Source organism: Siphateles boraxobius, unplaced genomic scaffold (assembly GCF_051911475.1).
Source record: "Siphateles boraxobius isolate OS27281-9 unplaced genomic scaffold, OSU_SipBor_1 55, whole genome shotgun sequence".
Classification (NCBI taxonomy): Eukaryota; Metazoa; Chordata; class Actinopteri; order Cypriniformes; family Leuciscidae; genus Siphateles; species Siphateles boraxobius.
Window position 1 is genome coordinate 3,542,858 of NW_027509181.1, and position 16,330 is coordinate 3,559,187.

A 16,330-nucleotide genomic window follows, 5' to 3' on the forward strand; every position below is an offset into this window, starting at 1 on the left:
TAAACTTCAGCTCCGTCCGGAGGCTTCCTAAAGCTTGGCGATTGTACACGCTGTAAAGACAGTAATGATGCAGATGATTTTACCATATCAATTCGAGCTCGAGTCCAGTGATGAAACATTGAAAGAACTAGTAATTCAACGCGATTGTAAGGACAACTGAGCAGGATGTTTTTCAGTGATGAACTACTCAGTTTGACGTACATTATGAGATGGTGCCACTGTAATTCCTCTCCATCAGTATTAACAAGTGTATACATGCCCATCAACAAACTACTGTGTATATTTCTAATTTATTGCGGTGCACCTGTGGGAACTGCATCATTAACATTAGCACTAACGTGAACTACTGATGTAACATTAAAGTTTGTGAAACAAATCTAGCTCCATCCTTTATCATTACAATCTGCATTAATGGACACGATTTTAGGTAGTAGGCCCACAGCTGCTTGGCAGAAGTATTTCAGTAAGACAGTAATAACGTGGGTTAGCCGGAGACCTACACTATATAAAACACAACTACATATTTTGAACACCCGGTACAAAATATATACATCAAAAATGAATCATACTTGCAGGTTGTGAATCTGATGAGCAAGTTGGTCCAAATAAAGTGGGTACTGTCCCATCTTTAATAGATTTAAAAATCCCATTTAGACTTAACGAAGATTTGAGAAGCAATCGTTAAAAGGTTATACTACTGTTGTATCACTGTGATAATTTTAACCATTGACTGTTCATATCCTCATCCTTTGGAAGTGTTTACAAAGAGAATTTGCTTTTGCAGAGCAGAAAACAGCGTCTTCGACATGTACTTTTTGACATGTCAAAGTAGACGTTGTTTGCGAGCAGCCAATGAAGTCCAAAGGCGGGCATTATACAAATGTGTTACATATGCAGGTCACAGCAGTGAGACTGGAATTCATTCTTTTGGGAGACAATAAGTTTATTCATTGTGCACTTCTGACTTTACAACTTTGCAGATCCATTTACATTCACAGACAGCTATATTATACACTGCATGAAAGCTATTCGAAAAAGCATAATCAGAATCAGAAAGAGCTTTATTGCCAAGTGTGCTTGCACACACAAGGAATTTTCCTTGGTACTGATGTTTTGTCAGAATAAACATTTACAGATAATGAACATAGAGGCACTTTAAAATTTATCAAAGCAAAAGGGCTAATCCCCAGTCATTGGGATAGAATTAAAACTGGATGCAGTGGAGAGCAATGGGTGTCTAAGAACAGACGACGGACGAGAGCCTTTTCAATCCTGTCCTGGAGGACCCCAGCTCTGCATGTTTTGTGGGATGCAGTTTTGTTATCTGATACACCCAATTTGGGTCTTGCAGTCTCTACTAATCAGCTGATGAGTTGAATCAGGTCTGTTAGATGAGGGAGACATACAAAATGTACAGTGCTGGAGGTCCTCAAGGACAGGTTTGAAAACCCCATGTGTTAGACAACCAATCCAAAGAGCTACATGAACATCACGTTGAGAGACCAGCAGCATAGCCGGATAGCCGGACAGTGCTGGAGAGCGAGAGCAGCCACGAAGAAGCACCAGACAAGACAAAACACTCGAAAGTTAATTCGACTAGACTCAAAGGCAGGCGAGTAAGCAGACACAGCGCACAATCTGGCAATGAAACAGAAAGAGAGAAACTTGGTAAATACAGCCAAACAGCTTAGAATTGTCCTGTTCAAAACACCAGTTCTGTGTACAACATGTATCAGACACTCTGCGAACAGACTGTGGGCGATCAGTGGGTGTGATGTCGGAAGCTGAGACTATCCTGTTAAAGGGTCATGGAATCACCTGGCCTATTTTAGCAAAGATCATTTATGTCTAAGATTTGAAAAAAGGCTGAAAAAAAATTGTGCTAAGGCTGTGTAAAGGTGGGCAGAGGAGAGGGAGTCACACAAGAATCAATATAACACAGAACTACAGAACTCAATATACAGATGAATGAATATTAAAATGTAAATGGAGACAAAAACAACATTTGTGTCACGTGTCAGTGTTTGTTTGGACTTTCAGTTTGTATTTTGATTGGTTCCTGGTCTCCTTTGTTCTTTACCCGCCACTTCCTCGTATCCATGGTTACTGTCATTATCAGTTCAGTTTTCACCTGTTTAGTCATCATCATCATCTGTATCACCTGTGTTCTATTAATCAGTGTCATCAGTTTGTATTTAAGTTCCATCTGTTCAGCCAGTGTTTGTCCGATCTCCATTGTATTTAGTGTGTTGATGGCTGTTCTGCTGTCCTCTGTTATATTATCATTAAACCTTCGTTTTGGAATTATATCCTTGCCTCCGTCTGCCTTCCTGCAACCACCCGTGACAATTTGGGGGCACTTTGTTGTATTTTACAAATATAACCGTATGGCTAGGGGTTTGTGTAGTATGACAAAAACTATCAATAACAATAATGTGTTGGTACTGTCGTGGTCAGCTGACTCCCGCTGGGACAGAAATTAACTTTTTCCATTGAGGGACAATAGATGTCACCTTAAATTGATTTCCAATGGCATTTTTACCTATTAAGGGCAATTTCTTATAACCTTATTGGATGTATATATTTTGTGTAAAATTCTTACATTTAATCAAATTCAATTAGGATAATAAGACAGGCTGTTACCAGTCAAATTAAATCAGTATCCAACATCCATTTGTACACTGCAGAATTGGCACAGAAACTGCATCTAAATCAGCATTTATATAAATTTACACTGCAATTAAAAATTGCATAATAATGCTATGATATTGTTTTAAATGTTATTCATAATGTTATGAATATTGAAGTATTAAATTATTTTAGAAAGTTTAATATGAAAACAAACCCGCAAGGTGGCTGCAAGTCACTTAATAATGAGTCATTGAGTTATTTATTTCACCAGTTCAAACAGCTGGTCTTTAAAAAATAGATATATAAATTAAAAAGTTAGGATAATTGGATTGCTGTGCTAATACTTATTTGAAGCACCCTTTGATTTTATTACAACACTTGATGTGATTGGATTGGAGTCTTTCGGCTCGGCATTCTTGATTAGGGATTATTTTCTCACTCTTCTTTGTAAAAACATTCCAAATCTGTTAAATTGTGAGGGCATCTCCTGTGCATGGCCCTCTTCAGGTCCCCTCTCAGATTTACTATAAGATTCAGGTCTAAACTCTGGCTAGGCCATTCCAAAACATTAATCTTTCTTTGCTGAAGCCATTCTTTTGTTGATTTTAGATGTGTGTTTTGGATCATTGTCATGCTGAAAGTTGAAAGTTCTCTTCATTTTCAGCTTTTTAGCAGACACCAGAAGGAAAATCGACTGATAGTTGTAGCTATTCATGATTTCCTCAACCTTTACTAAAGCCCCAGTTCCAGCTGAAGAAAAGCAGCCCCAAGGCATGATGCTGCCACCACCATGCTTCATCTGGGGTTTGGTGTTCTTTTGCTGATGTCCTGTGATGCTTTTTGTGCCAAACATACCTTTTACAATTTTGGCTAAACAATTCAAACTTGGTCTCATCAGACCATAACGCATTTTTACACATGGTTTATGGAGATTGTTTTTGCAAGGTTAAGCCGGGCTTGGATGGTGTTTATTTTTTTTGGTCAGAAAAGGCTTCTGTCTTGCTACCCTGCTCCATAGCCCAGACAGATTGAGAATATTGGAGATAGTTGACATATGTAGGTAGCAACCAGTAATTGGCAGAAAGAGCTGCAACTATTTTAATGTTTCGGTAGGACTCCTGACAGCCTACCTCACTAGTTTTCTCTTTGTCTTCTCATTAATTTTGGAGGGAGACCCTGTTCTTGGTTACAATTTATTTTTACAGTGTACTTACCCATCAAACGTATTGGTAATATAAGGTAACCACATGGGTCAAGGTTAAGTTTAGGGGTAGGTTCAGGGTTAGTACCTAGTTATAACCCAGTTATTGTAATTGCTATAATAAGTAGTGTGTACATGCGAAACATGACTGCAAAATAGTGGTACCCTGTTCTTGATGTCGCGGTTGTGCTATACTTTCTCCACTTGTTTGATGACTGTCTTTTCTGTGGTCCATGTTTTTTTTGTTTTTTTTGTAGCCCTCATCTGAGCGGTACCTTTCAACACTGAGACCCTTTTGATGCTTCATAAAGGACAATTCCGGCCAAAAATGAACCTAGGGGTAAAATAACACATGGGTACCGAGTCGAGCGTTCTCTGGGATGCGTTTTCATGATAATCGAATGTACCCAGTTTTATCTTTAGTTTTAGTTTTACCACAGATTAGCTTATAACACTAGTATATAGGGCATAGAATAAGTAAAAATAAAAATCGCTTGTTAATACCACTAACAAGGCTCAAAATAGACCCACACTAACACGGTAGCATAATGAGGGTCTCTACCTGCAAACCGAAGCATTGAGAACTTTGTAAGTGTGCAGACAGTTTAATAAGGAGATACTTTATAAAGACAGTAAACTTCGCATATATAGGCAGGAGCCATCTTTGGAAAACAGTCTCGACCAGTCGAAGCATGAACGCCGTGCTGGTCGATAGTCACAGTTCAGCTCACGTAGCACGACATTCGTGGTCTACAGACCTGTGGTCTGTGGATCCTAATGCTCCAGTATGATGGGGACACTTATACTGAACCGAGGTCCTTGACTCTCTGTGGTCATAAAAAAAAATCCCAGGATGTCCTTCGAAAAAAGTAGTAGGGTTTTAACCCTGGTATCCTGGCAAGATTTGTCCACTGGCCACTGTCCATCATCCCCATGTATTAATTCGGTCTCCTCTCCACCAGTAAGCTGGTGTGTGGTGGGTGTTCTGGTGCAGTATGGCTGCACATTGGTGGTGGTTGAAGAGATTCCCCCCTTCCAAATGTAAAGCGCTTTGAGTGCAGAGAAAAGTGTTAAATAAATGTAACAAATTGTTATTAATTATTATTAAAGTGACATCAGCACAGGTACACTCTCAGGATTTTATAAAGAGATAGGCTACTCGCCTGCGGCGGCCCATATCTGTGGTGATGTATGTTGCAGTAGCACTGTGGTAGACTACTTGGAGCTGGTATAACGTGCTCACACTTTTGTTTTTTACCGTTTTGGGTGGAGTAAAATCAAAGTCCAATTCACACTGCACAGACAAATGCAAATGGCAGCATACACGTTTGTTGGGTTTTGTCGAATCAGTGTGTTATCCCTGTCGGCGTTGGTCTGGGTTTGTTTTCACCCGACAGAACATGTTTAATCAGCGTTTATAAGTCTGCTGGGGCAGTGTGAATATGACAGTTGTCTTTCATTAAATTCTAAATTCAACGGCCAACTTGTTTGTTGGTGTTTGTTGACATTTGTCTGTGTGGCGTGGATTGTCCTTTACATATATGGCTTCAACTACGAGATGCATTTTCACTGGTCCAGTTGCAGTTCCATTTACACCTGTTCTTTTCACAATCGGAAACTATCCGATCAAAGAAAATGCATGAAGTAGCATGCAACCAAGAAGATGTCAGAAAAATCTTACTAGAACAGCTGAGATTTATTTTGAGTCACTTCAAGCGAAGACAGGCCGGCTTGCATTAAGAACACATAGGACCCTAGGGCTATAGCAAACCCGAGGGCCCCCTTCATACTAGCGTACGTTTTCTACTGCATAAATAATTAGTAGCCTATTTTAAAAAGTCATATTTTTATCACAGAGATGCAATGTATTGTATCTATATAAAATATAAAAATATTCCAGGCTAAAACACATTAAAAGCATAAATGCGTTAACACCAAATATGCGGTCAAAGCAAACAGGTTTCCAGAAAAAGCAACTACCTTTGCTGCATACGACTGCCTTAAGGAGTTTACATTAAATAGTTTTAACATTAGAAGGTCTTCTTTCTATACCTAGAAGAAGAGAATCATCGGGGCTGGACTGGTGCAAAAATTTCGGCGCATTCGCCCCACATGTGTCCCCATTAATGTTTTGCTGGGATTATTTTGAAAAATAACCCCTGAAATAATGACTTCTGATGAATATTGTATGCTATCATACATAACAGCATATTTATAGAATAGCTAAGTAGGCCTAATCAATATACAAGACTGAACCACATAGATATATAAAGGCTATCATTATCATTTTGCCAAAAATTAACAATGGATTGGTTTAGTTTATAATACGTTTTATTTTTTACTTAAACAAATACAACATATAACATTCAAAACTCATCGGCTTAGACTGCATTTGAAGAAAAATAAACACAACAGTTTTCTGTAGGCTTGTGCGAACTTATTCAATAGAATTAGACTTCTAAAATGTCCTTTCCAGTGCAAAAAATAATAATATTTTTATTTTAATTAGACAGCATTTTAAGGAAGTGTAGTGCAAATATCTTTATATAATTATACTTCCATTATAGTTAACTTTCTTTTCGCCGGCTGCTCGGAGGAAGTCATTTTTACATTTCCCGCTGTTGTCACTTGTCATCGTTGCTACGATACGTGACTCACAATGACTAAAGACCAATTAAAAGGGCATTCTCTGATGATGTTCCAAGATGTTAAAAACGCTACGCGGCTGATCATAGACAAACAGGGAGAGAAATTAGTATCTACCGCACCGTCTGGTTTTTTCTTTCTTATCATAGCCTACAAATGTCTTCGTTCACAGTCTGTCTGACATATATTAGAAGCTATGTGTCTGTCATGGATTTGCACTGAATTGATTCTCAAAAATACGCAACAAAGTGCGTTCCATATCAGTTCAATACGGAACAAGACTTTTATGTGTCAAATACGGGATGATTCCGTATTATACGGAGCGGTTGGCAACACTAGCTTAGGTTGTTGATTGAAATGTTGATAAAAAGATGCAATAAAAAAAAAGAACATTACAATAGGAATTAATCATATTGATTGATATCCATATTCCTTAAACACTCTTTAAATAACAAACAAACATTTGATTCTCCATCAAAACATTTCCATCACAATATGTTGTGTACTTCACACTTGCTGTACCATTGAACTGTACATGTCACATTCTGTTATGTTGCCTCAACCCTTTAAAGACATTGATTTGGTGTAACTGTGATTCCCTGTGTCCCCCTGCAGGTTCGGAGGGGTCCGCGTACAGTTCAGAGTGAAACAAAGTATGTAGAGTTACTAGTGGTCAATGATTACGAACTGGTAAGATCCGAAATTAGTTTAAGTTATTCTTTTCTGTATTTCTTTTTGCATGTGGTGTGTAATATTTGTCTTGATGTTTCTCTTTGTAGTTTGTACAGATGCGAAGATCAGCCTCTCAGACGAGAAACTTTGCTAAAGCTGTAGTGAACATGGCAGATGCTGTACGTCCTGAAGTTTGACAGACATATTCACAATGTTTTTCTCATGATGTTTTCCTTGAGTAAGTACTGTAGCAATTTTTAAACTTAAAAACATCCTATTAAATTCCAGATTTACAAGGAGCAGCTGAACACTAGAATAGTGCTTGTCGCCATGGAGACATGGTCAACTCAGAACATGGTTTCTGTTGGCGACGACCCTTTGGTGACCCTGCGTGACTTTATGAAATACAGGAAGGAGAATATCAAAGAGAAGAGTGATGCAGCTCACCTGCTCTCGTATGTTATGCTTCCTTCTTAGACGACACATTTTTTACATGCTCGGTCATTGCATTTGACACTTGCAATATATATTGAATGTAAATATCCTTTCAATATAATTAAAGCCCCATGAAATCAACTTTCTTTGTGTTTTTAGCCTATATGCTAGTGTACTACAAAAAGTATTTAAAACCTTTCTCTTCCTAAGAAATGGACTGAAAATATGTAATTGTCTCCTGTTTAGTGGCATCTACAATTTTTTGCTCCTGAGAATGAGAATATCCTTCCCCCTAAAAACTTTTGGTTTCAATCGGAAATGCATCAACAGAGGAAAGAAAATTTACTTCGTCAAACCATTTCATGGGGCCTTATGCAACACATTTGCATCACACCAGTGCCATTGTAATATAAGATTGCATATGACTTTCATGATAACCAACTCTGTAAGAAGTTCAAAACCCTTGTAAGGTAAATATTCTGTGAACTATTTGACCCGTAGGGGACGCACGTTTCAGAGCAGTCGCAGTGGCACTGCATACATCGAGGGGATCTGCTCACCAACACGAGGTGGAGGAGTCAATGAGGTGAGAGCTCAATGGCTAAAGCTCAGAGCTACTTTTGCTAAAACTTTATTTCGATAGTCCACTTTAGACATTCTACTAATTATAAGTAACTTTGCAACTACATGTCAGCTACCAGCCATTAGAGTATTAGTAGACTGTCTGCTTAAAGGTAGGGTAGGTTGTTCATAAAAACTTTTTTGTTTTACTGGTTGAAACTCTCTTCACATCCAAATAGAAATCAATAATAGAAGTGGTTTAAATAAAAAATTTAAAAAAACCTATATCTTCTGTGGAAGTCTCGGGACCAAAAAAATTTGTCCAATCCTTGCATTCGGTCCAAATGCAATGATAGTGTAAGGGGTGTACAGTTAAAGACCCAGAACCAGATATGAAGAATGAAGACCCAGAGTCAGAATTATAAAAAATTAAAGAAAATATTTACTGAAGATAGTTTGCAGTTTCATCAGCAGAAGTCAGCTTCAAGACTCACACAGGAGTTCGTAGGCCGCCCCGCTTACAGTTACAAAGATCACAGCAGTTATACCATTTCCAAGGTCTCAGCTACGTCATTGCTTACAGGTTGAATGATTCTCATTGGCTAAGAAACATTAAGAGCCTAAACAATTTAACACATGTGAGGAGATAGGGGTGCCTATCGCCATTAGTCAAGATAGTTGTCGTCCACTCATTAGATTTAGGTCTGTGGTGGCGTCGCAGGTTAGAGAAGGGCGCCGGGGTGTCTGGTCCGAACGTCCAGAACCTACATAGAATGTCATACGCACACACACATAACAGACACTAGCAAATAACAGCTCCCATCAAGGCTGAAGAGAGTCTGAGCTCCTTATTATCAGTTAAGTATACCAAAACATAATGCTAAAACATTCACTCATTTGGGAGAAAAACAGATCACTGGCATTTACTCCGAAGGAAGGAAATATACTGGAAAGAATACATTTTAATACAACAATTAAAGTTCGATATAGTAACGCTCAATATAGCTTGACCATATGTCCAGCGAAGAATCATATTTGTCCACGCTGCCTTTAGGACCCTCTACTGATACCAGAGAAAGAGACAAACGGCCTTGTGGGTTACGTGGCCTTCGTGTCCTGCGTGTACTGCGTGCAATCTCAAAGTAAGATTGGAATGCACCTAAAAGAAACTGGTTACTTACATCACATGCATTTAAGACAATATAATTTCACAAGCACAAAGAATATAAAAATTATTATGTGATAATGAATATATTTGATTATTGATTTTTATAAAGGAAGTATATACATTCAAAAGGATATGATTATAGATGTATTTGAAGAGGCAAGGGATTTTGACCAACCCTTCAGTAGGATGTCCTACCTGCCTGTCAAACTATGTATTCCCATACCTCTGCGCACTCTACTTGCGCAGCGCGTTCCATTAAGCTATGCAGAGTTGTAGACAGACAGTCAACGAGCACCGCAAACAAACAGCAGACTCCTTTAACCATCCCTTTAGAACCAAAACATCGAGCTTATGCTGCTTTCACGCCATGTCGTAATTATATTGTGACATTCTACTTGGAGCTATGCGATTCTATGGCAACACTATCAATGGTGAAATTAATCTGCATCAGGCTCTACAGCCGCAACTTTTGTGAAACTGGTTTCTGAACCGAATCGCATAGTTGAGTCTGATTGGTCTATAGAGCCAGCACAAGGGGTTGGAAGCGCTAGTCGCGGTCATCAGAAGATCTTCCATTCATACCCTCAGTTTGCCCTCAGCGCCGCGGCCTTATGCATGATTGTAGAAGGACCAGGACTTGGAGCAACCGAGGTGACTTCCTGCTTTTCTAAAGTTTTGACCTTAGCGTTCCCATGGCCACACTCTCGCAATGAGAGAATGCACCATTCACAAAATCTGCTCCAGCATGGGCATGGCCCAAACTGCAGTAGCAATTGTGGCCGTCTAATGGAGACAGGCCTTTACCTTATCCAGAAATAGCATCTTTAAAAAGACGTTCTTCGTCCATGTTTGCTCTTTTAGAGGAAATCTCTCTTTTATGAAGAAACTCTCTTCTTAGAGAATTTTCTCTTTTGGAAATTCTTTTTCTACTTGCTCATTGAAGTGCCTATGGGAATTCTCTGAGTTCTTATCTGTGTGTATAATAGAAAGAACTGTTGAAATGTGCAGTAGGAAACCAATGAAGCTTCTAGGCACAGGTAAATGGAGTGGCATGCAAATTCCACTCGCCAATTCTCATTGGCCTTTTCTGAAGTATCAGAGGTGTTTGGGGCTCCCAAGTGCGACCCCTAGTGTCACTACAATGCCGAAGTGATTGACAGATAGGGAACCCTACTTATTACACATTACTGGTGTTACTGTGCCTGATTGATCAAAAAATTGTCTTTTCATAATCTTAATCAAATAAATGACTGCAAAGTCACTATATATATATATATATATATATATATATATATATATATATATATGCATACTGTAAGTTCATTTGTATTAAAGCATCTGCTAAATGAGTGCTAACATACCATCTACCATCTCTGTGTTAATGTCAGTATGGAAATGTGGGACCCATGGCTATCACATTATGTCAGAGTTTAGGACAGAACCTTGGAATGATGTGGAATAAAGACCGTGCTACAGCAGGTAACCATCCTTCCACTCCTGACAAAATATAACAAAAAAGGGGGACTGTTGTTTTAATGTGTGTGTGTGTTTGGGTGTGGTAGGAGACTGCAGATGTCCAGATCCGTGGTTAGGCTGCATCATGGAGGATACTGGGTGAGTCAAGTTTTTGGGTCTTTTTGCAAGTATATTTTTATTGCAACATTTATGCTGGAAACATACACTATGCAAGTGCACAATCTCATTCACAAATGTTTGGCAAATGGATTGCAAGCATGAGGCCTTATTGTATATGATGCGAATTCTTGCCAGAGTACGCAAAATTCAGAATTGAGGATTTTTTTATTGACCATGACCCACAGGATAACTTGAAGAGGAATTCATTAATTACAATTCAAAGAAATTCAAGTGTTCTCCCACCATGGTCCACTAAAGCTAAATAATTTAATACAATTAAATTATATTTGTATAATTGTTTATTTTGGCCATAAGGCCTATAAAACCTTGAAACTTCAAATTATTTAGCTAACAATGCTTTATCAAGTCAACAAATCTTATCTTATTTAGTTACAGTTAATTAGTTACAGTTACAGTACGTGAATTTCTTTGAATTTCAGTTCATTCTTCTACTTTACATTGAAATTTGAATAGAATCATGTATTCAATCTTCCTCTTAATTCAAATTCACTTCAAATTTAGAAATTGAATGAAATTTTAAAAGCATTCTCAAATAATTTCTGGATTGCATACAACCTTGCTTCTTGCTTTACTGTAATCTCAGTACTCAAATTAGTGATGGACATCAATTGTCTTTAATTTTACTAAGTTACTATTAAGAATGCTAGCTAACTTGCTCTGTAAGATTCTTTTTAAACTTGCTTCACCATGGAGAGTATTTTTCAAGTCTTTTCAAGTCCTCTAAATAGTTTAGCTCTACCAGCACAACTGGTAGAGCATGGCACTAGCAGTACTAGTGATATATTCGATTCCCATGATCACTCATAATGTATACCTTGAATGCACTTTAAAAGGCCAATTCACACAATGCACCGACAAATGGCGACAGTCACCAAATTACAGTGTCACATTTTCAAGACCTGACAAATGTGGATTCAGAATGTTTCTGCAAAATTAAGAGCCAACCAATGCCGAAAGGTGTGACTCGCTCACTGATCCGACAAAACCTGATGAATGTGGCTCATGTTAGTGCAGTGTGAATTGGCCTCAAGTTGCTTTGGATAAAAGTGTCTGTCAAATATAAATTACATTTTGCTGTTCCCTCTCTAATAGTTTTACACACAGTTTTACACAGTTTCCATTTAAGGGTAACTGAACAGTGTTAACTCTATTATGTGATCCTGACAGATACTATCTACCCAGAAAGTTTTCACGGTGCAGTATAGAGGAGTACATTCAGTTCCTCCAGCAAGGAGGAGGGAGCTGCCTCTTCAATAAACCTAACAAGGTTTGTCTGGAACATCCACTTAAATGTAAAAAAAAAAAAAAAAAAAAAAAAAAGCAGCATCATCCGCCAGCATTTTTGATAATTTTCACAAAAGTTTCATGGCCCCCAGAATATTTTGTTGTATGAATATAAATCAAAAGAAAGAACAGACTATCTGCTTTTAAACAACAACAAAAATGTTTTATTCTAGCTTCATGCATTCCTTTTTAACAACACTTGCATGTGGGTACGTTTAAAAAAAATGCAACATTTTGAGCAAAAAGCTGAGAAAATCACGTTTTTGTCAAAGACTACATCCAGATCGAGATCCAGATTCAGAACGATGATCAAAACATACAGTAGATGCAGTAGATCAAGTCCATTAACACCCCCAAAGCTTGCACAGTCCTATAGTTCCTCCTGGGTTGACATTTCATTCTGTAACTTTTGGCAGTTTTTATTTATACGCTGTTTAATTTTTGTTATTTTACATATGCATCTGCTTACGTATGATATCGCTTGTTTCTGCACAGTTGAGCATACAAGCCTTTCAATGTATACTCCTTTGACCGTGAGTGTGTAGAGACACATTCTAGTGGACCGTCCTTTTTAAGTGCTCAAATCACTTCCACATGCTCTGTTGTCTGCTCACAAGTCTGTGCGGATGCACAAATCTGGCTGCTTGTGGACATGTGGACAGACATCAGCGAACTCTGTTGATGACGAAAGTACGTCACGTGGACTGTCTGCGAGCCAGAGCAGAACGCGGACAAGGGAAGTATACTTTAGGCTTTAGAGCTTAGCAATCCCACACTCCCGTACATATACTTGGTACATGGTGTCCACTGCTGTAGGCTCACAAGGTGAGTCCACAGTCTTAGATGGACCTCGATCAGGGGCTGCTTTTCCCAGAAGCTTCAACAATCTACTTAAGCTAACAATGCTTCTGGGAAATGAAGCCATGGGCATGTAGTAGTAACTTTCTGGCTGCACTTAACATGTTAGTTGGACATGGTAAGCCATGCATGAGATCCATTCTACAACTTCTCAAGGCTCCTGCACTGGAAATTATATCTGGGCAGTACACCAATACCATGTTTCCAAGGGAAAAATCTTTCCCTTTAGTGAAAACCTTTTTGCTTGCCTGCATAAGCCATGGACCTGAACTGCTTTCAGAGCTGGACGAAGTACTCCTGTGAGGCAATATGTAAAGCGCTTTGGTGGCCATGGGTCTGTTAAAGCGCTATTTAAAAAAAATGCAGTCCATACTCCTCCTTTGCTTCCAGTGGTACATCTGGCTGTAGTGGTAACCCAAACACCAAATCTTAAGTGTCTGAATGTCTTGTCCAAAGATGAGGGATGTTGGGGTGTATTTTCTGGATTCCTGTACAGTCAAACAAAATGATATGCCCACAGGACCAGGGGGGATAGTGGGTCGGTTCACGCTGATGTTGTTCAACCAAGATGCCAAGCTAGGTGGTTAGGGTATAGTTGAAATGTTCTACCAGTCCATCACTTTGGGGGTTCAGGGGTGTAGTGTAGGTCTCCTTGGCTTCAAGCTCTTAACAGACCTTTCATGAACACCTGTGTTTTAAAGTTCCTCCTTTGGACACTTTGCAACTCCTCGTGTACTCTGAGTGTTACCCGGAAGGGGGCCAGGGTGTCCACCCCTACAGTACATGCCCCAGTGGTGACTCACTGCACTTGGTCCCTTTTGGGATGTGCGGAGGTCACAGCAGTAGACAAATTTTTCTGTATCCTGAAGGCACCATAGTCAGTAAAAATGTCCAGAGGGGTGCCACAGGACACTCGGACACTCCTGCTCTCAAAAAGTCTTGAACCTTGTAATGGCCAGTGCAAATTATCCAAAAAAAATGTTCCCACTTATGCTGCATTGCATTCTCGGAAAAGGAACCTCGCCTCCAAAAAACACAGACATAACAATACATATATGAAGTAGCTTGTATTTAGCTACTTTACTGTGTAGCTTATTGTGGAATTAGCTCCTTACTCTAAAGGATATATTTTATGTTAATTGATAGAGAGCTTGATGCATTTTTGAGTAGCTTGCTTAACACTGCATATCTATTATAAATATCTGGCAGTGACATGATATTTTCTGTCGCTACAGTTGTTGGATCCTCCTGAATGTGGCAATGGTTTTGTGGAACAGGGAGAAGAATGCGACTGTGGCTCTCAAGTGGTGGGTGACAAGAAAGCTTAACACAAATTTCCTTTGAGAATCCAACAGAAACAGAAATAATTCTCTGAGTATTAATTAATTAAATCCTTGAAGTGATACCTGCCTTGAAGTGTGTTAGTACAAGAGAACAGGAAGGTGACGGTTGCAATGCTTTCTTTAAGCTAACAGGCTGTTTTTTTTGGTTGTGCACTCTTGTAGGATTGCTCTCGTGCTGGGGGTGCATGCTGTAAAAAATGCACTTTGACCCATGATGCAATGTGTAGCAATGGACTCTGTTGTAGCCGTTGCAAGGTAAGTTGTGTTAGAATTGTTCACCAAAAACTTTTCTGCCATCATTTACTTACACCTATGATCTGCCCAAGGGCTGTCAGTTCTTTCCCCTGTCTTCGGCCTAGGATACTGGGATAGGCTCCAGCCCTTTGACCCTTCAGAGGTCATATAAGGAAGTGAGAGTAGGGCTTCCAAGCTCCAAAAACAAGCAAAGTACCTTCATAATGGTTGTTTTTGTTCTGTTTTAGATCTTGGTCCTTAGTCATTAGGCATCATAAAAGTTGTCCTTAATCAGGAGCGGATCTACCAGGGTGGCAATTGCCACCCGAAGAAAAAGCAATGCCAACCCAGAATTATCCCAGTGTAAAATAAAAATGTAAGCAGTGTTTTCTGTACCACTTTTCAGCGGTGGCGCTTCAATTCAAGCATATCGCAAAATAATGGCAAATAAAACGCGTCTTTTTTAGAAATTGTCCTAGCGGGTTGCACGTGGATGCAGAGCACACAGTGTAGTCAGCTTCTTTAACAAATGACACTTATGAACCAGTTCTTTGTGAGTCAAAAACAGAGTGCTGCCCAGTTACAAATTGACAGTTTTTCTATTTGTTTGTGAATTGGTCAGAAATTTACTGTGAAATGAATGTTTGCTGGGTCAACCCTAACCCATACTGTGAATCAACAGCAGAATGATGCTAACATCACAGCAATGATTCTTATCATGAATATGAAGATTTTATTTTAGCATGAAGATTTACCAATATCTTATTTTAAATTAATAATTGTTTGAACATGGATCTTTCTCAATAGTGAAGCAACAGCTGAGATGCATATTAGAAAGATGTTATATCATCTTGCAACTTAAAAAAACACCAGCAAACATCTTCAGTTTGAGAACATGTGCTGCAAATACTCACAATGCGCCAAATACAGTAATTCCCAGCAAATAGCAAGAAAATGTTTCAAGGGGACATCAACAAGTGACGAATCTGGCTGGCACAAGCTTAGGCTATTGTTCAATGTCTACTCATCAGTGGTGTTGTCGATGACATGAAAGGTGAGTTTTTTTGTTTATTTTAACATCCTGATAATGTGCGTTGTTAGTATTTGTAGCGCGTCTCTGTATTTGGTTGCATTGTGAGTATTTGGAGCACATGGTTTCCTATGATGTTATCATAATTTGCTGAGGGTTTTTTGTATTTGCATGTTTTCTTCAGTTGCAGCGCATTGAGCTTTCTCGGCCACCGTAATAATCTATTCATGCTGCATTGCATGCACCTTTATAGTAGCCTACAGTCCATATGCATTGTAGAAATACAGTATGATATTGTTTGTTTATTGTAATTTTTGTGTTTTCTAATAATATAAACTCAGAGTAAAACCATGCTTTTTTACAGTACAATTCTAAAAACTTTACCCTTTTTTAAAATTAAAATAAATATAAGTCGCCTTTATTTATATAGCGCTTTTTACAATACAGATTGTTTCAAAGCAGCTTTACAGTAATAACAGGAAAATAATGCAACAACGTTTGTTTCAGCTGCCCAGCAGATCTAGAAAATAGTGTCATAGTCCAGCTTAAGTGATGGTTCATTTCTGTTGTAGAAAAGTTATTAATTTAGTTAATTTAAATGTAAAATGTAC

The 16,330-nt window shown here is 38.7% G+C and overlaps 1 protein-coding gene across 4 annotated transcripts in view; it reads left to right on the forward strand.

Annotated features, from left to right (window-relative positions):
* adam11 (ADAM metallopeptidase domain 11) overlaps window positions 1-16,330 on the forward strand; it is a 60,580-nt gene that overhangs the window by 17,329 nt on the left and 26,921 nt on the right. For all 4 annotated transcript variants that reach the window (XR_013195573.1, XR_013195574.1, XM_077205883.1 and 1 more), the window contains 9 exons: window positions 7,094-7,168; window positions 7,258-7,329; window positions 7,439-7,605; window positions 8,087-8,171; window positions 10,703-10,793; window positions 10,877-10,928; window positions 12,138-12,237; window positions 14,348-14,419; window positions 14,618-14,710. Coding sequence is in view for 2 of the 4 variants with exons in the window: in XM_077205883.1 (XP_077061998.1) it covers window positions 7,094-7,168; window positions 7,258-7,329; window positions 7,439-7,605; window positions 8,087-8,171; window positions 10,703-10,793; window positions 10,877-10,928; window positions 12,138-12,237; window positions 14,348-14,419; window positions 14,618-14,710 (807 nt within the window). In the remaining 2 variants the exon portion in view is untranslated. The remainder of the gene's footprint in view (window positions 1-7,093; window positions 7,169-7,257; window positions 7,330-7,438; window positions 7,606-8,086; window positions 8,172-10,702; window positions 10,794-10,876; window positions 10,929-12,137; window positions 12,238-14,347; window positions 14,420-14,617; window positions 14,711-16,330) is intronic.